General features: G+C 45.0%; 1 protein-coding gene across 2 annotated transcripts in view; it reads right to left on the bottom strand.

The window, feature by feature from the left end:
• Positions 1 to 13,885, bottom strand: part of FAM133B (family with sequence similarity 133 member B) — a 29,039-nt gene extending 15,154 nt beyond the window's left edge. The window contains exons 1-4 of one of the 2 annotated variants that reach the window (XM_045003124.1): positions 13,668 to 13,885; positions 8,550 to 8,647; positions 1,714 to 1,792; positions 50 to 124 (exon numbers count right to left, since the gene is read on the bottom strand). In XM_045003124.1, coding sequence (XP_044859059.1) covers positions 50 to 124; positions 1,714 to 1,792; positions 8,550 to 8,647; positions 13,668 to 13,691 — 276 coding nt within the window. In that variant the 5' untranslated portion in view covers positions 13,692 to 13,885. The remainder of the gene's footprint in view (positions 1 to 49; positions 125 to 1,713; positions 1,793 to 8,549; positions 8,648 to 13,667) is intronic. The other variant, XM_045003123.1, reaches the window with a different exon arrangement.
• Positions 13,886 to 14,924: the final 1,039 nt, after the last annotated feature.

The raw sequence follows: 14,924 nt of genomic DNA, 5'->3' as shown, positions 1-14,924 counted from the left end.
ATCAGAAAAATCCAACTCATGAATACTTTAGCAGACTTAAGATATTTACCTCTTTCTTCTTGGAGGAGCTCTCATTTCCACCTAATAATTTCTCCCTGTGTTTTTCTAGTTCTTTCTTCCAATTCTGAAAAACAGTGATAGTGACCATTGGCATAATTTTCAAACCCTTGTTGTTAACAAGAACCTTTGAAATATTCCATCTGTGACAGAGCCACCAAGTTTTATTTTTGCAGGTTTTAAAAATATAATTCAACTAATACTAAACCTAGGGCATTACATATTTTGTTTTATATAAGCAGATTAATATTCATTTGAGCAAAACTTGCTAATTTGCTCCTTGATCCGCCAGTTATTTAAACAAAAATATAAACACAAACACCTTAACTGATTATCTGTATTAGGATATTAAACTTACAACTGTACATACATATTTCACTATAGCAATGTGAGAAATCCACTTTTTAAAAATCAAGTACCACCAAATATGAGTGTCTCTTTATTCAGAGATGGTGGGTAAAGATCTGGACAGCCTCTGATGAAAAGATTTCACATTGAGTATATAGGTTCATACAGTATTGCTTCTGTAAATTGAATGCATTGCACCCACAGGGGGCTCCTTGCATTCTTTCTCCACCTCCCCTACACCACCAAGCTTCCTGTGTGCCACCCTTATGGAAGGTTCTATGTATCAGTGGCCAGAACCCTATAAATTGGGGGGGGGGAGGAATCAGAAAACCAAAAGGGGAAAATGGGGGACACCTGAAGCCCCTGCCATCTGGTTAGCACAGCCACAGCTTCACACACCTCTGGACTGTCTATCATTCAGGCAACTGGTTGATAGCACTCATCACCTTCCATCAGAACAAATATCCCCCTGCTCATCCTCCCAATAGACTTTAATGTGTCAAAACCCTGAATGATGCATCTCCGGGACAAATAATAAAGGGTGGGTTGGAATGGAGATGCACACACAGCCCCTGGTGTGGGTGGGAGGATGGGAGACCCTGGGGGGGACACAGAACTCAGTGGGAGGGGAAGAATGGGGAACCCGATATGGGGGAACAGGGGTTAAGCAGAGCTTCTGACATGTGGGAAAGAATGGGACCCTGGTAGGGTGGAAAGGTGGAAAAGTGAGCACACAGAATCCAGGGGGGATAGGGGAGATTGGGTAATGTCGTGTGGCTGAATGGGGGAGGGGCAAACAGAATGTTGGCAAGGGGGGGGCAGAATAGGGGATCTGATATGAGAAGTGGCGGAATGGGGAACCACAGAGAACTCCAGCAGCGGGAGACTGAGTGGGAGTTACAGGGAGTCCCTGAAATATGAGGGGGATAGGAGGGTGGTACACAGGAAACACATGGAGTGGAATAGAGGGATGAAAGAAGCCCCTGGGATATGCAATAAGCTCAGCCAAAGAAGCTATGAAGTGTGCGGACCTCTAGTGTATTTCAAGAACTCAAATTCTATTCAGGTGGCACCTTTTCAAAACTAGACCTGACCAGATATATACTGTAGAGAACAACGGGGAAAGGAAAAGATGGTTTTTACTCTGTAACTGCTGTAATTCTAATTTAAATATTTTAATAACAAAGTTAGCTCATGAAGAATCTTACACACAGTGGGTTTTTCATCCTGCTAATGACAGTGGAATACAAAGGATCATTCTAATTTTTCTAAATGATCCACCAACACAAAATTAATCAAATCACAAACCTCATTCATCTTTTCTTCAAACTCAGCCAATGCCCTTGATCCTTTCTTTTTCTTTTCTAGTTGTTCTTTCACTTCTTCCCTTTATATAAAAAATACATAGGTTTTACACAGATATCTATACATCCAAAAAACCTGAACAAACATTAAGATTTTTTTTTTAAATTTCCACTGAAATGCACCAACAGTAATCCAAGTTGTTTCTTCAGTTTATCTTCAGCTGAATTTCCCATGAAAGGAGAAAGAGAGTTATCTTTGGGTTATGTTAGACTTTAAGATATTATGTAAATTGTAAGTCCTGCAAATAAACTCCTGTGCAGGGCCCAGTCTTTACTTTGGTGATAGGTAATGTATGCTTGAATTTGATGTATTATAAGATAAATTGGATTGAACACCAGATAATTTCAGTAACTCAGCTTAAGAAATGGTATAATTCTTAATAAGACAATTCTGCAAGGTAGAATTCAATTCTAAAAACGTATCCAGAAAAATTTCTTTCCATGTGTGATTCTGTTAAAATTACTAAAAAAACTGATGAGGGCACATCCACAATTCAGGCAATATTAGCCATGACAAAAAATAGAGATGTAAAGTTTTTCTATTCTTAGGCCTGATCTACAGTACAAAGTTGGGTTGATGTAAGTCACTTTGCATCGAATTATATTACGTGTGTAAACTCAATTTGTCTCAGGTCACTCTATTACGGCAAGGCAATAACACCGCCTCCCCAAATGGCATTGAGCCACGGTTGACCTACTGAGGTCAACGCAGAATGAGTGTATGACCTATGTCAACCATAACAATACTCCAGCAGCTGACCCACAATGCCTGGCAGTGACCGCTTTAATCACAATTGTGAACTCCTCTGCCCAGGAGTCTTAGAACCCACACTCCTTTCTGTTTAAAACTCCCACATATTCCTAACTGCCTACTTTGGTGAGCACACCTAGCAGCTGTCCATTGTTGTGCGCAACTGCCCAATCAACCCTGCAGGCTCCATGCACTAGAAGCACGCCTGCCTGGAGTAGACAGGAGGTATTGGATCTCCAAGGCCTTTCAGGAAAAGAGTCTGTGCAGGCTCAGCTAGACCAGGTATGGAAAGGTGGTTATCTATGAAAAAATTGCTTAGGAGACGCAGAGTATGACAAGGATCATCAGCAGTGGTGCATGAAAGCAAACGAACTGTGCTGCGCATACCACCAGGCCAGGAAACCTGGATCAGGTGCTGAGCTGCAAACCAGCCACTTTTACAACAAATGGCATGCCATAATTGGAATACACCCTACCAGTACCCCACAGACCACTATCGATAACTCTGAAGTGTTCAAGACACAGACCACTGCTGTGAACAGTAAGGACGACGACAAAGGTGAGGACATGCAGCCGGGGGTTTCAGCTATGCTGTGAGGCAGGATCTTTTTGAGAGCCCATCGCAGTCTAGCCAATCCCACCAGGCAAGCATGGATAAGCCCAATGAAGGGAAAGGAACCTCAAGCAAGAGTGCATATGCATTTTCCCTCACAATGTTCAAACGTAAAGACGGTGCCCCACCCATGACCAAATTAGCAGGACACAGGCATCACGCTGTTCAGAGTGGATCACAACCATGAGTGCCAACCTCAGGGCAGACTAGGGTGACCAGACGTCCCGATAAAATCGAGACTGTCCCAATTTTGAGGATTTTGTCCCGCGTCCCGACCAGAGAATGGTTGGGATACCATTTGCCCCGATATTTTGTTTCCTGGTCTTCAGTGGCAATTCGGCGGAGAGTCCTTTAGTCGCGGACGGTCTTCGGCGGTATTTCGGTGGTGGGTGCATCTGTCTTTTACCCCCTGCCAAAATACCTCCAAAGACTGTCTGCGACTGAAGGGCTCTCTGCCGAATTGCCGCCAAACTCCCGGACGGGTGAGTGTAAAAACAAACAAACAAACCCACCCCCGCCGTGGCAGTCCGATATTTTCCCCTTAACATCTGGTCACCCTAGGGCAGACTGTCAAGAAACAGGGCACGAACCCCAACCTTAGATTTCACAAACCAAGTAACAAGTGTGAACTCTTTAGGCACTATAACAGTCTTAATAGGAAGCCACAGACAGTCCCCTTAGATACTCTGATCTACCTTACCACCCAGACAAGCCTGCCTCTGCCATAAATGGTTCTTTAAACCAACAATCACAATAATATTCAGGTTACATACAGTCCCAAAGGACCAGTCATTTACCCCTAGGTCAACTGTACTAAGATCTCAAACCAAAGACAATGATTGTAGCCAATCCTGTAACAAAAAGGTTTATTAACTAGGAAAAAGAAACGAGAGTTATTTACAAAGTTAAAATAGGTAAACGTACACACACTAATGAGGTACAATCTTAAGTTCAAAAGGTAATGAAGCTTCTATAATAAACAAGCTTTTACGTTTTTTAGGGCTAACCCAATCCAAGCAGCTTGGGGACCTCCTGCTTATGTTTAGGAATCTTTGCCCCTCAGAATCCAGACAGCATAAAGATATCAATATCTCCTTAACATGCATTTTTTACTCTCTTCTCCCAGCATTCAGGCTGTGATGGGACAGGGGTTGTGCACATACCCTCTTCAGAGGTGTGGGAGAAGCAATCGGCAAAGTCTTTTGTCCACAATGGCTTGTCTGATGTCTGTAGAGCTTCTTTTTGGGGGGAAGAAGATAACACCTCTTGTGATAAACTACCATTTCACACTTGGTAATGCGTCTCCCCTGCCTGTGGGGACTTTACAGTATTTGGCTAGGTCTACACTACACAGCTTTTAGCAACATGGCTGTGTCGCTACAGCTGTGCCGCTAAAAGTCACACAGTGTAGCCACTGTTTATCGGCTCTCCTGCCGACAAAAAACTTCCACCCCCAACAAGTGGCATTTCCGTTGTCGGCAGGAGCACTCTGTTCACACTGGTGCTTGTCGTGGCAAAACTTTGTCTTTCCGGGTTTGGTTGTTTTTTAAACACATCTGAAAGACAAAAGTTTTGTCGTTCAATTGCCAGTGTAGACATAGCCTTAGCAAACATTTTTATAGCTACAGAGCAAACATTTAAACATTACCTTATAACATGGCATATTATAAGTAGGATTAATACATGCAGCATCCTACAAGCATTCCATAAAGTCTAAACACATTCTTATAACTCTAATATCTATTTTAACAATACTAACACACAGGTGAGCCAGACTGCTTTCCTGCTATGTATCTGTCTATGTTCAGTGAGGCCTAGGGGCCTCGGCATGAGCTGGCACCTGGTCTGCTGGCATCACAACAGGTATCGACTTTTCATTGTTTTATGTCTGAGATGAGGCAATGGTACAACAAACAGAGGTAGAGTTGTCATCTGCATTTTATTCCCCTGTAGGGCTGGTGGGGAGCTGGCATGCGGAGCAGTTTGTTTACGTACATAGGGATGTCTCTTGTAACCTCCTGAGAGATCTCATGGAGACACTCTGCAATCCTCTCCTAAAGGTGTCTAGAGATAGCAGCCTTATTTCTTCCTCTGTGGTAGGAGACTACCATACCTGACTTCGGCAGGCACCATTACAGTAAACAGGCTATTGTTCATAGGAGATATCAGCTAAAGTCACCACTGCCTGTGGAAAATAGTGCCTGGTACTCACACACATGGAAATAGGGGCCGAAATTTTATTGTTTCATGCAACCAGTGGGCCATACTCCCCATGGCTGGGGCTGCAGGGTGGTGCTGTGCAGACACTCCAAAGTTGAACTGTTAATAAGCTAGTCTTATTTAAAACTTTTATAGGAATAAGGGATGGGAGTTTTGAAACTTATATTTTGCTGTCTGTTGTGACTGTAAATCCAATGATACATCAATCTGTTTTAGCTGCTACCTCTGTGGCCTTGAGTGGTCCCCTGCGGAATGCCTGACCATGATGAGGAGGATAAAAAGTGGGCTAGAGAGGATATGTTCAGTGAGATCCTGCAAGCCAGTGTTGCATTGGATTGTAAACAGAGGGTGTGGAGGGTAAATATTTCAGAAAGTATGGAGAAGGAAAGAGCAGACAGGAGAAGGGCTCAGGAGTCCCCACAGCAAAAGGAGAGGGAGATGCACTCAGGTAGCATACACAAATGCTGCAGACTCTTGTTGACCTACAGATCCAACAGTCACATACTCACGTCTCTTTGCCATCAATGAAGAACTCCAATTTAGCAACTTGCTACAGATCCAACATTCCATGTGGCATCATGGGCTGCATCCCTACCACTCCATGCCAGGGAACAACAGTAAGGACAACCACAGCCTCACATGCACTGACATGGGAGAGTCACAGATGGTGTATGTGAAGCGAAAGTGGACTGAAACGGACAGAAATGTTTTCTACCTTTCTAATTTTAAAGTTGGATTCTGTTAATTTATTTTAGACGTTTTTATTGTATTTTTTTAATTACACTTTTTTTGCACTGTTTTAGGTATGCAATAATTTCTTTGGAAATAAATATATCTTTATTACTACACAACATATATTGCAGAATGCCTAGCTCCACTCAAAGTACCAACTATGTGCAACTCTACAGGACGACAGAACTCACAGGTTCAGTGAAAAACAGTGTAATAAATTATAAATGTACAGCAAGCACCACATAATTCATAAGTTCATTAAAAGACAGCGCGATATTCATAAATGTACACTAGGAATTAACAATTCTTAACAGCCCCTAAAGCTTCAGGATGAAGGAGAGTACAGCCCACACTACCACATCAAAGTTCTTTTTTCAAGGGCTCCCTCAGCTGCATAGCTCCAGGCTGAGCTCATGGTTCTTGTGTCTGGCTGTTCAAACTCAGTACACAGGCACTCCACCTCCTCTTTCCATCCCAACAGCAACTTTTCCCCCTTTGCTTCACAGATATTATGCAGCATGTAACAGACAGTTGTAACCACTGGGAATTTTTCTCACTGAGATCCAATCTCACAAGTAAATACTGATGGGACACTGGATGCTGGCAATCTATCAAAAGCACATTCAACTGTCATTCTGCACCTGCTGAGCTGGTAGCTGAATCTTTCCTGAGTGCTGTAAAGGTGGACAGCATATGGCTTCATGAGCCAAGGAAGCCAGGAGTAGGCAGGGTCCCCCAGAATCACTACTGGCATTTCAACACTGCCAATGATAATCGGCCGGTTGGGAAAGAAAGTCCCTGCTTGCAGCTTTCTGCACTCCTGTGTTCTTAAAGTTGCAAGCGTCATACTGCTTCCACACGGATATCGCTAAAGCGTACTTGGTGATCCATCTACACTTGCATAATCAAAGAAAAGTATCCCTTTCTACTGATGCTCTCTGTAGCAACGCGGGCCCATGCCAAAATAGGGAAACGGGTGCCATCTATGGCCCCACTGCTGTTCAGGACCCATTTCTACAAATCTATCCACTATGTCCTGCATGCTACCAGAGTCAGAGTCCTGCATAGCAGAAGACGATTATTGGCCCTACACACTTGCATAACAACAGCTCCCACTATGGATTTTACAATTCCAACATGATTTCCCACTGACTGGTAGCAATCTGGTGTTGCAAGCTTTCACACTGCAATCACTACTCATGTCTCAACTGTCAATGCAGCTCTCATTCTGGTGCCTATGCCCTGGAGGGATGGGGCGAGCTTGGCACACAGATCCAGGAATCAAGTATCAGAGGGGTAGCCGTGTTAGTCGGGATCTGTAAAAGCAGCAGAGTCCTGTGGCACCTTCTAGACTAACAGACGTATTGGAGCATGAGCTTTCGTGGGTGAATATCCACTTCATCAGATGCATGCATCCGACGAAGTGGGTATTCACCCACGAAAGCTCATGCTCCAATACGTCTGTTAGTTTATAAGGTGCCACAGGACTCTTTGCTGCTTTTACAGATCCAGGAATGTGGCCTTTTGCATTCAAGAGCTCTGCAGCCACTGCTCGTCATCCCAAAACTACATTTCAATGTGATCCCACCAGTCAGTGCTTGTTTCTCCAGCCCAGAAGCAGTACTCCTAGCTGCTCCGTGAATGCCACCAATAGCCCTGAATTGATTTTCACTGTCTCTCAGCAATCTATCCTCAAAGAAAGCATCACATTGCAGTTCTTTCTGTGGGTCTGCAAATAGTAGAGGACTGTTTGTCCTGCGTTTGCAACTTTCATGACAATAGTGCAGAACTCTCCGGGCTCCAGGCATGTGTCACAGTTGGTGGACAGTGAAAAGTGCTGTGCAGGTTTGTGGGATTTAAAAGAAAACATGTAAACATTTTGGGATATGGATGGCATTATATGATGGAGAAAGCTGCATGATGGGAACTTGACCCCCTGCTCCCAGTCATCCCTGTGTGACTCATTTCTGTCCTACAATGCACTGCAGTTTCCCAAAAAACAATGCACCAGACAGTGGTACACTGGGATATTTACAGGTGTTACAACACACTGCATTGACACAAGCAGGAGTGGTGAGTATTTGCAGCGCTGATGCAAGAAGCCAAGTATGCACGGACACGCGCAATATATTAACTCCGGTGATTTTGCGCCAATGTATCTTGGGTTAACCAAAATTTGTAGTGTAGACATGGCCTGAGAAATTGTTGCTAAAAATGCCTACGGATCAATGTAATATATTCCTTTTCAGAAATGGCTGCTGAAATACCATCATCTTACACTATAACAATTTAAAAAAATATATAAAATTCGGACAAATATTTAGAAAAAATGCTTTGGCCAGACACTAGGAATCCCTTTATAAAATAACACGGTGTATGTTGGGAAGGAGGGCACTTAGCAAGATAGTATCTTTCATCAAATAAGTGGTTTGCAAAAGGAGCAATCAGATATTTCCACACTTACCATGTAGGCCTTGGTCTGTTCAGGTAGTCCTGTATTGTTGGCCCTGCAGACTGGGAAGGACCTCGTGATCTGGCCATAGCTATAGGATTCATATAAGCCTTGGAGATGACAAAGCAAAGTGAGAAGTAAATTGAATTACTTTGCTGCAGAAACAAAAATCCACACATACAATTTTCCTTACTTATTGAAAACAATTCTGACTATATGTCTTATAGATGGAAGGCATTTAGCCAAAGATGATGATGATTCAACCAGACAGGCAAACTCAACACAATGTTTCCAATTCAGAATTACATAATCTACTTAGCCACAAAAGGAACAAGGGCCTATCCAATGGTCTAGTGATACTTAGTGCTTCTTTTGTAAAGTGCTTTGAGATTTCTGGATGCAATGCTCTATTATAAAATATTAATACAGTGCCATTTATCCCTAGTCTCTTACTCTCAGGCACAGCAAAGATAGTACATTCAGGTCTTAGACTCAGTTTGACCAAAAACAAACTGATGGTGGCACACAACCAAGACTGTATAAATTAGTGATAGTTTTATGATGTGGTAATATTACTACATATGGGATTTGTTTTAAACGAAAAACCCTAATATATGTAAATAAACAAAACTTAGGTGAATTTAGCAGCATTTAAGTACTAAATCATATGTTTTAACCGGGGTGAAATTAACGTACAGGACTTACCAGTACGGCAGGAGTCCTAAGGGGATGTGTGGCCTCACCTGGAAGAGGCGTGGCCTCAACCGGAAGAGGCAGGGCCTCTCAAGGTTTAAAGGCCCTGGGTCACGGGCTGTGGCTGGGAGCCCCAGGGCCTTTAAATCACCCCGGGGCTCCCAGCTGCAGAGGTGGCTGGGAGCCCCTGGGGCTCCGGGGTGACTTAAAGGGCCCGGGACTCTGGCCGCAGCGGAGCCCCAAACCCTTTAAATCTCCCCCGCAGCTCCAGCAGCCGGGCTGGGGTGGGGAGTCAAAGGGCCCGGAGATCCTGCGGCTGCAGGGAGCCCCGAGCCCTTTAAATCCCAGCCCTAGCTCGGCTGCCGGAGCTGCGGGGGGAGGGGGGGATTTAAAGGGCTCGGGGCTCCCTGCAGCAGCGGGAGCTCCGGGCCCTTTAAATCCCGGCCGTCGGAGCTGCGTCGGGGATTTAAAGGGCTTGGGGCTCCCCGCAGCGGCCAGAGCACCGGGCCCTTTAAATCCCCGCCACGGAAGCCGGTGCAGTCTGACACGGCGTACTGGCTCTTGCTGGTACACCGTACCGGCTTACTTTCACCTCTGGTTTTAACTCCTAAAATATTCAAGTTAACAACAGATCAGTTATAATTGCTTTATTAATCAAGCTTTGTCGTCTGTTCCTCCTTTTCAAGTCTATGTATTCCCTTTTTATGCACTTCAAAATGTGGTAAATTTTATAAATCCAAATATTTAAAAAATCCCCAGTTTACCTAAGCAAGGAAGTGATTCCCTAACAATTTTTTTAAATTTTGGTTCATGAATATACTAGAATCATATGGCCACACTAATGCTCATGTGCATGTATCTTCCTTTCTCTAGACAGATCCGTGTATACAAAGAGATATCATGTAAGCTATGTTAAAAAAAAAACATTAAGTTTGAAAAGTCAAGAGCACTCAGAAGTTAAAAAATGCCAGAATTAATGTTTTCTGTGCAACCCTAATTCAATCCACTTATGTGTACATGATGATACAGTCTATAATTACATGAGCACATATTATTTCTTCCATAGAACCCCTGCTTCATTCAGTGCACATGATGGACAGGGTTCATTTAGTGAGAGGCTATTCAAGATTTCGTTTTCTCCTTATGTTCTGAAGACAGAATTATCAATTTCCTCATGGGCTTTTCCATGGCACTCATGACTATAGTATCCAACGGCTTTAGAAAAATTAATTTATTTTCACAACACTCCTGTGAGATAAGGGGATATTATTATCCCCATTTTACAGATGGGGAAATGAGGCACAGAGAGATTAAGGTCAAAAGTATTCATCCACTAATTTTGGGTGCCCAATCTGAGACACCTAGGACCTGATTTATTTAGAATGATATAGCACTTTATATGTTCAAAACACAGCTCCCATTGACTTCAGTAACAATTGTGGTGTGATCTCTAGAAGTGTGAGCACTCACATGTCTCAGTCGGACACCCAGAAACTAAGAACAGAGTTAGTGGCTACCTGTGAAAAGTTCGGTTTAAGTGGCTTGCCTAGCATCACATATGAGCTTTGTGGCAAATGCAAGGATTGAAGCCATTCTTTCTCTTCCTCTAATCATCTGCCTCTATAGCTGTACATCTTCCAAATTGACAACAAACCAAGCAGGAGTCCTACAAATAACAGGCCCTGTATATAACCCTATTCATTCCCAGAGCAGGTCCATCCTATGCACTCAATGAGGCAGGGGTCCTTTGGAAAAAATAGCATGTGATCATGTGATGAAAGACTATATTGTAATACATATGCAGAAAGTGGCCAAATTAAGATTGCACAAGGAATTTCCTAACTTTTGGGTGCCTGAGTTTGCAAACTTAACAATTTTTTAAATTTTTTTTTTAAAGTCTAATTTCCCAGATTTTTTTTAAAAAGAGCAAACAAACAAAAAAACCTAGACATTCTATCATGTGGTATCATACTGAAACCCACATAGTTCACCAGCAGAGCTGGACCCTTTAGATCCTCTGCCACTTGAGCTAATTGAGTAAACAGCAGCAGTAAGTAAATAGTAAGTTGCCATGCATTATGTGGACCAGTACTAGAAGATGAGGAGACATTTTGACAGCAAGTTACACAGATATTTGCTAAAATCAGAGGAATGGTGATACTCCGGAATCTTGGGTTTCATTCTAGGCTCCGGAAGAGAATAGTCTCTAATGCAGGAGTTCTCAACCTTTTTTCTGAGGCCCCTCCAACATGCTAAAAAAACTCCTCGGCCACCTGTGCCATAGCAACTATTCTTCTGCATTTAAAAGCCAGGTCCAGCATTAGGGGGTAGTGAGCAAGGCAACTGCTCAGGGCCCGACACCACCCATGGCACGGCTCAGGTTTTGGCTTTCTGCCCTGGACCCCAGCGAGTCAAATGCCATCTCTGCTTGGCAGATCCCTTGAAAGCTGCTCGTGACTCCCTCAGGGGCCACAGACCTCCTGGTTGAGAGCCACTGCTCTAGTGGGCACATAGTCTTCTGTACTTTTCCCCCAAGCATGATGCCTTCTGCCCCTTTTCCTCCAATCTGTCCTTGTGACAGTATGAACTAGGGTGGTGATTTCTGTTATTTCATTTCTACCGTACCAGTGGTGTGCATGGTGCTTTATGCACACACAAAAGAGAGAAGGCCCTTGCCCTAGGCCTTGCCTACAGTAGAAAGGTTTGTCGATATAGCTATACCACCAAACACTCCTAGGGTACGTCTACACTACCCGCCGTCGACTGCTGAACTCCAGCTTGGTGAGCGTCGGCCATCGATCTCGCGCCACGAGGACGCAAAGTAAGTGATTCTAAGTCGATCTAAGATACGCAACTTCAGCTATGAGAATAGCGTAGCTGAAGTCGATGTATCTTAGATCAATCCCTCTCCTCCCCCAGTGTAGACCAGGCCCTAGTGTAGACGTAGTTTACACTGGCAAAACAGTTCTTTTTCAGATACAGCTTATACTAGATTTTTTTTTACTCAGGGAACTATATCAGCAAAAGCACACTTGTTTGCCAATAAAACTGCATCTGCACTAGGGCTTTTGCCAGCATGAAAATGTGGTAGAAAAATCATATTCCTAACTGACATTAGTCGCAAAAGTTTTGTAAACCTGGCTTTACAGTCCAAGGCCTGAATACTATCAATTTCTCTTTGCATGGAGACCACTATGCTCACAGGGAGCCCCACTAAAGTCACTGAAAGGATTTGTCTGCTGGGAACAGTTTGCAGGATCACAGCCTAAATTTGAAAAACAGGCAAAGGGGGGAAAGGCTGAAACAAAATAATGTGATCTGGTTGTTTTTTTTATCACACAACTTGTTTGTATTTAATAAGATTAAATAAAATAGGAACATGTGGCCAAGCATAAAAGTATTTGTAGATGGTTAGTAGTGGATGGCTAGTTGAAAAGAGAAAGTTTGAAGGAAGGACCTAAAGAACAGGAAGGTTGACAACCTAAAATTAAAGTCTGATCCTACAATCAGATTGATCACATGTGAGGAGATCAACACTTGTTTTGGGAAAGAACCTACTGAAGTCAACAGAGCCTCTGTGTAGAGACAAGGATCTGTGCAGAGAGAAGGACCCATATGTATGCAATACTTTAGGCCAGAGGCCTTATTTTTTGTTGTTGGTCCATAAATCAACTTAGCACACTCAATAATAAAATAATATTGCTAGGAAAATGTCTTTGCAAGGAACTGGCCAGCACCCTAACTTTTTTCATGACAGAACACAAAACATATATCAGACAGAAACTGGGAGATGAAAGGTTCTATCATATATGGCACAGGTAAATTCCTTGGGTTGCCTAGCTGCCCATTTCTGAAAGAATACATGATGCACAATATAGAATTTATGATCAGTGGAAAAAGGTCTTTTACTCTGCTGGGAAACATGCCAGCTCATGTGAATGGCACCACATACTGCTGATGGGAGACGTTTTTAGCAGGACAATTATATTGCAATTAACCCCATCATCAGAGGTTCCCAGTTTACACAGAGAGAGTCACGGTTTTCACGCTGACAGGAACCGCCATTGTGATATATGAGGACACTGATACTGGGGGCTGCCCGGCCCCCCATCTTGGGATCCCCGGGCAGTAATTCTACAAAGCTGCTTTAGACAGTTCAGCAACACGAGCCCCTCCTGGTCTGACCCTTGTGCAAACCCACCACGGAGGCGCCCCGGGCGGGGTCCCCGCACAGCCCCACGCCCGGGGATACGGGGAGTGGGATGGGCCGCCTGGAGCGGAGCAGGACTCACGAGGCCTCCTCCCCCCCGCGGCTGAGGCGCTGCGGGCCGGGCCGGGCCGGGCCGGGCCTAAGGCGCGGGACGCAGCAGCGCTTCCCCGGGCAGCCTCCCCTCGGCCCTGCCGCCGCCCCGCCGGGCCCGCACCCGCGCCACTCACCACCCGGTTGTCCCGCTTCCCCATGGCGGCGCCGCACAGACGCCTCGGCTCCGCCGCGCGCTCCCGGCCGGGAAGTCGAGCGCAGGAGGCGGCGAGGCCCAGCTCGGTTCCTCTTCCCACAGCCCCAGCGGCGGGCGCGCGGCGCCACCTGCAGGGCGCGCAGCGCTAGCGCCCCGCCGCCCGCGCCCGGCCCCGGTCAGCTGGGCTCCACCCTGCGGCTCGGCCCGGCGCCCGTGCCTAGGGGCGTTAGAGCCCCGCCCCCCCGGCCAGAGCCAGCCCGCTGTTGGGGCACAAGGCTGCGGGCTCCTCCCCGCCTTTCGAGTCGGCCGGGAGCCTTGTCCGGCGGGCGGGCGGACACACTGAGGGAAAAGCCGCTGAGGCCGAGAAAGCCCTTGCAGAGAAGTTGACCCCCGGCCGCAGTTCACGCCACAGCTAGGATTGGGGCAGGAGTAAGCTGCCCACCCCAGGTAATGAAGGCGAAGGACTGCCAGGGAGTGAGGCGTCAAGAGAGGACGGGGTGCAGGCACAAAGTGATCAGTTAAACTCAGGGAAGAGCAGCAAGTCTGGGCCCGGAGAGTTTTTATCCAGTTCAGAAAGAAGCTAAGAATGAAGGAGAGGGCTAAGCTGCCAACAAAGATAGGCAATTTCTTGATCTGCTGGCGTACCGGAGGCAGGCACTAGATAGGGGGGATTAAAGAGCAGTAAACCCTCCTTCAGTATCCGGTAGTCTGGTGGTTTAAATGATCATTAAAAATAGAATCGTAGAATACCCAAAGGAATGTGATGTGATAGGGACAAACCAGTGTGGTTTCTGCAGACCAAAAGCCGGCTTCTCCAGCTTGTTAGTCTTTGAGCAAGTCAACAAAATAGTGGCTAAAGGAGAATCCGATGTCACATTCAGACTTTAAAAAAGTCCTTGACAGCGGCTATTAAGTGGCAAGAGGCTAGTAAAGAAAAGTAGGGCAATGTTTGTCACTGCAAAAAAAAAAGTGTGTTTTTATATTGAAAAGCTGACTCAAGACACCTATCTGGAGGTGGAGACAATACACTTGGCCTTGATGTAGCTAGTCAGGTGGTGTAGGGTTGGTGTAAAAACACACCATTTTTAGTGAAGGCATAGGCTAAGAAATCAGGACATGAGAGGTTACATTCTATCATGGATTAGGAGCTCATATAAGGGTGTATCTACACAAGGAAAAACTGTGTTTTCTTACCACAGTTAGCTAATACTTGGTAACTCATGATGGAATGCTAACG

Source organism: Mauremys mutica, chromosome 2 (genome assembly GCF_020497125.1).
Source record: "Mauremys mutica isolate MM-2020 ecotype Southern chromosome 2, ASM2049712v1, whole genome shotgun sequence".
In the NCBI taxonomy this organism is placed as follows: domain Eukaryota; kingdom Metazoa; phylum Chordata; order Testudines; family Geoemydidae; genus Mauremys; species Mauremys mutica.
The sequence above is the reverse complement of the archived record's forward strand: the minus strand, read 5'-3'. Positions and strand labels throughout refer to the sequence as shown.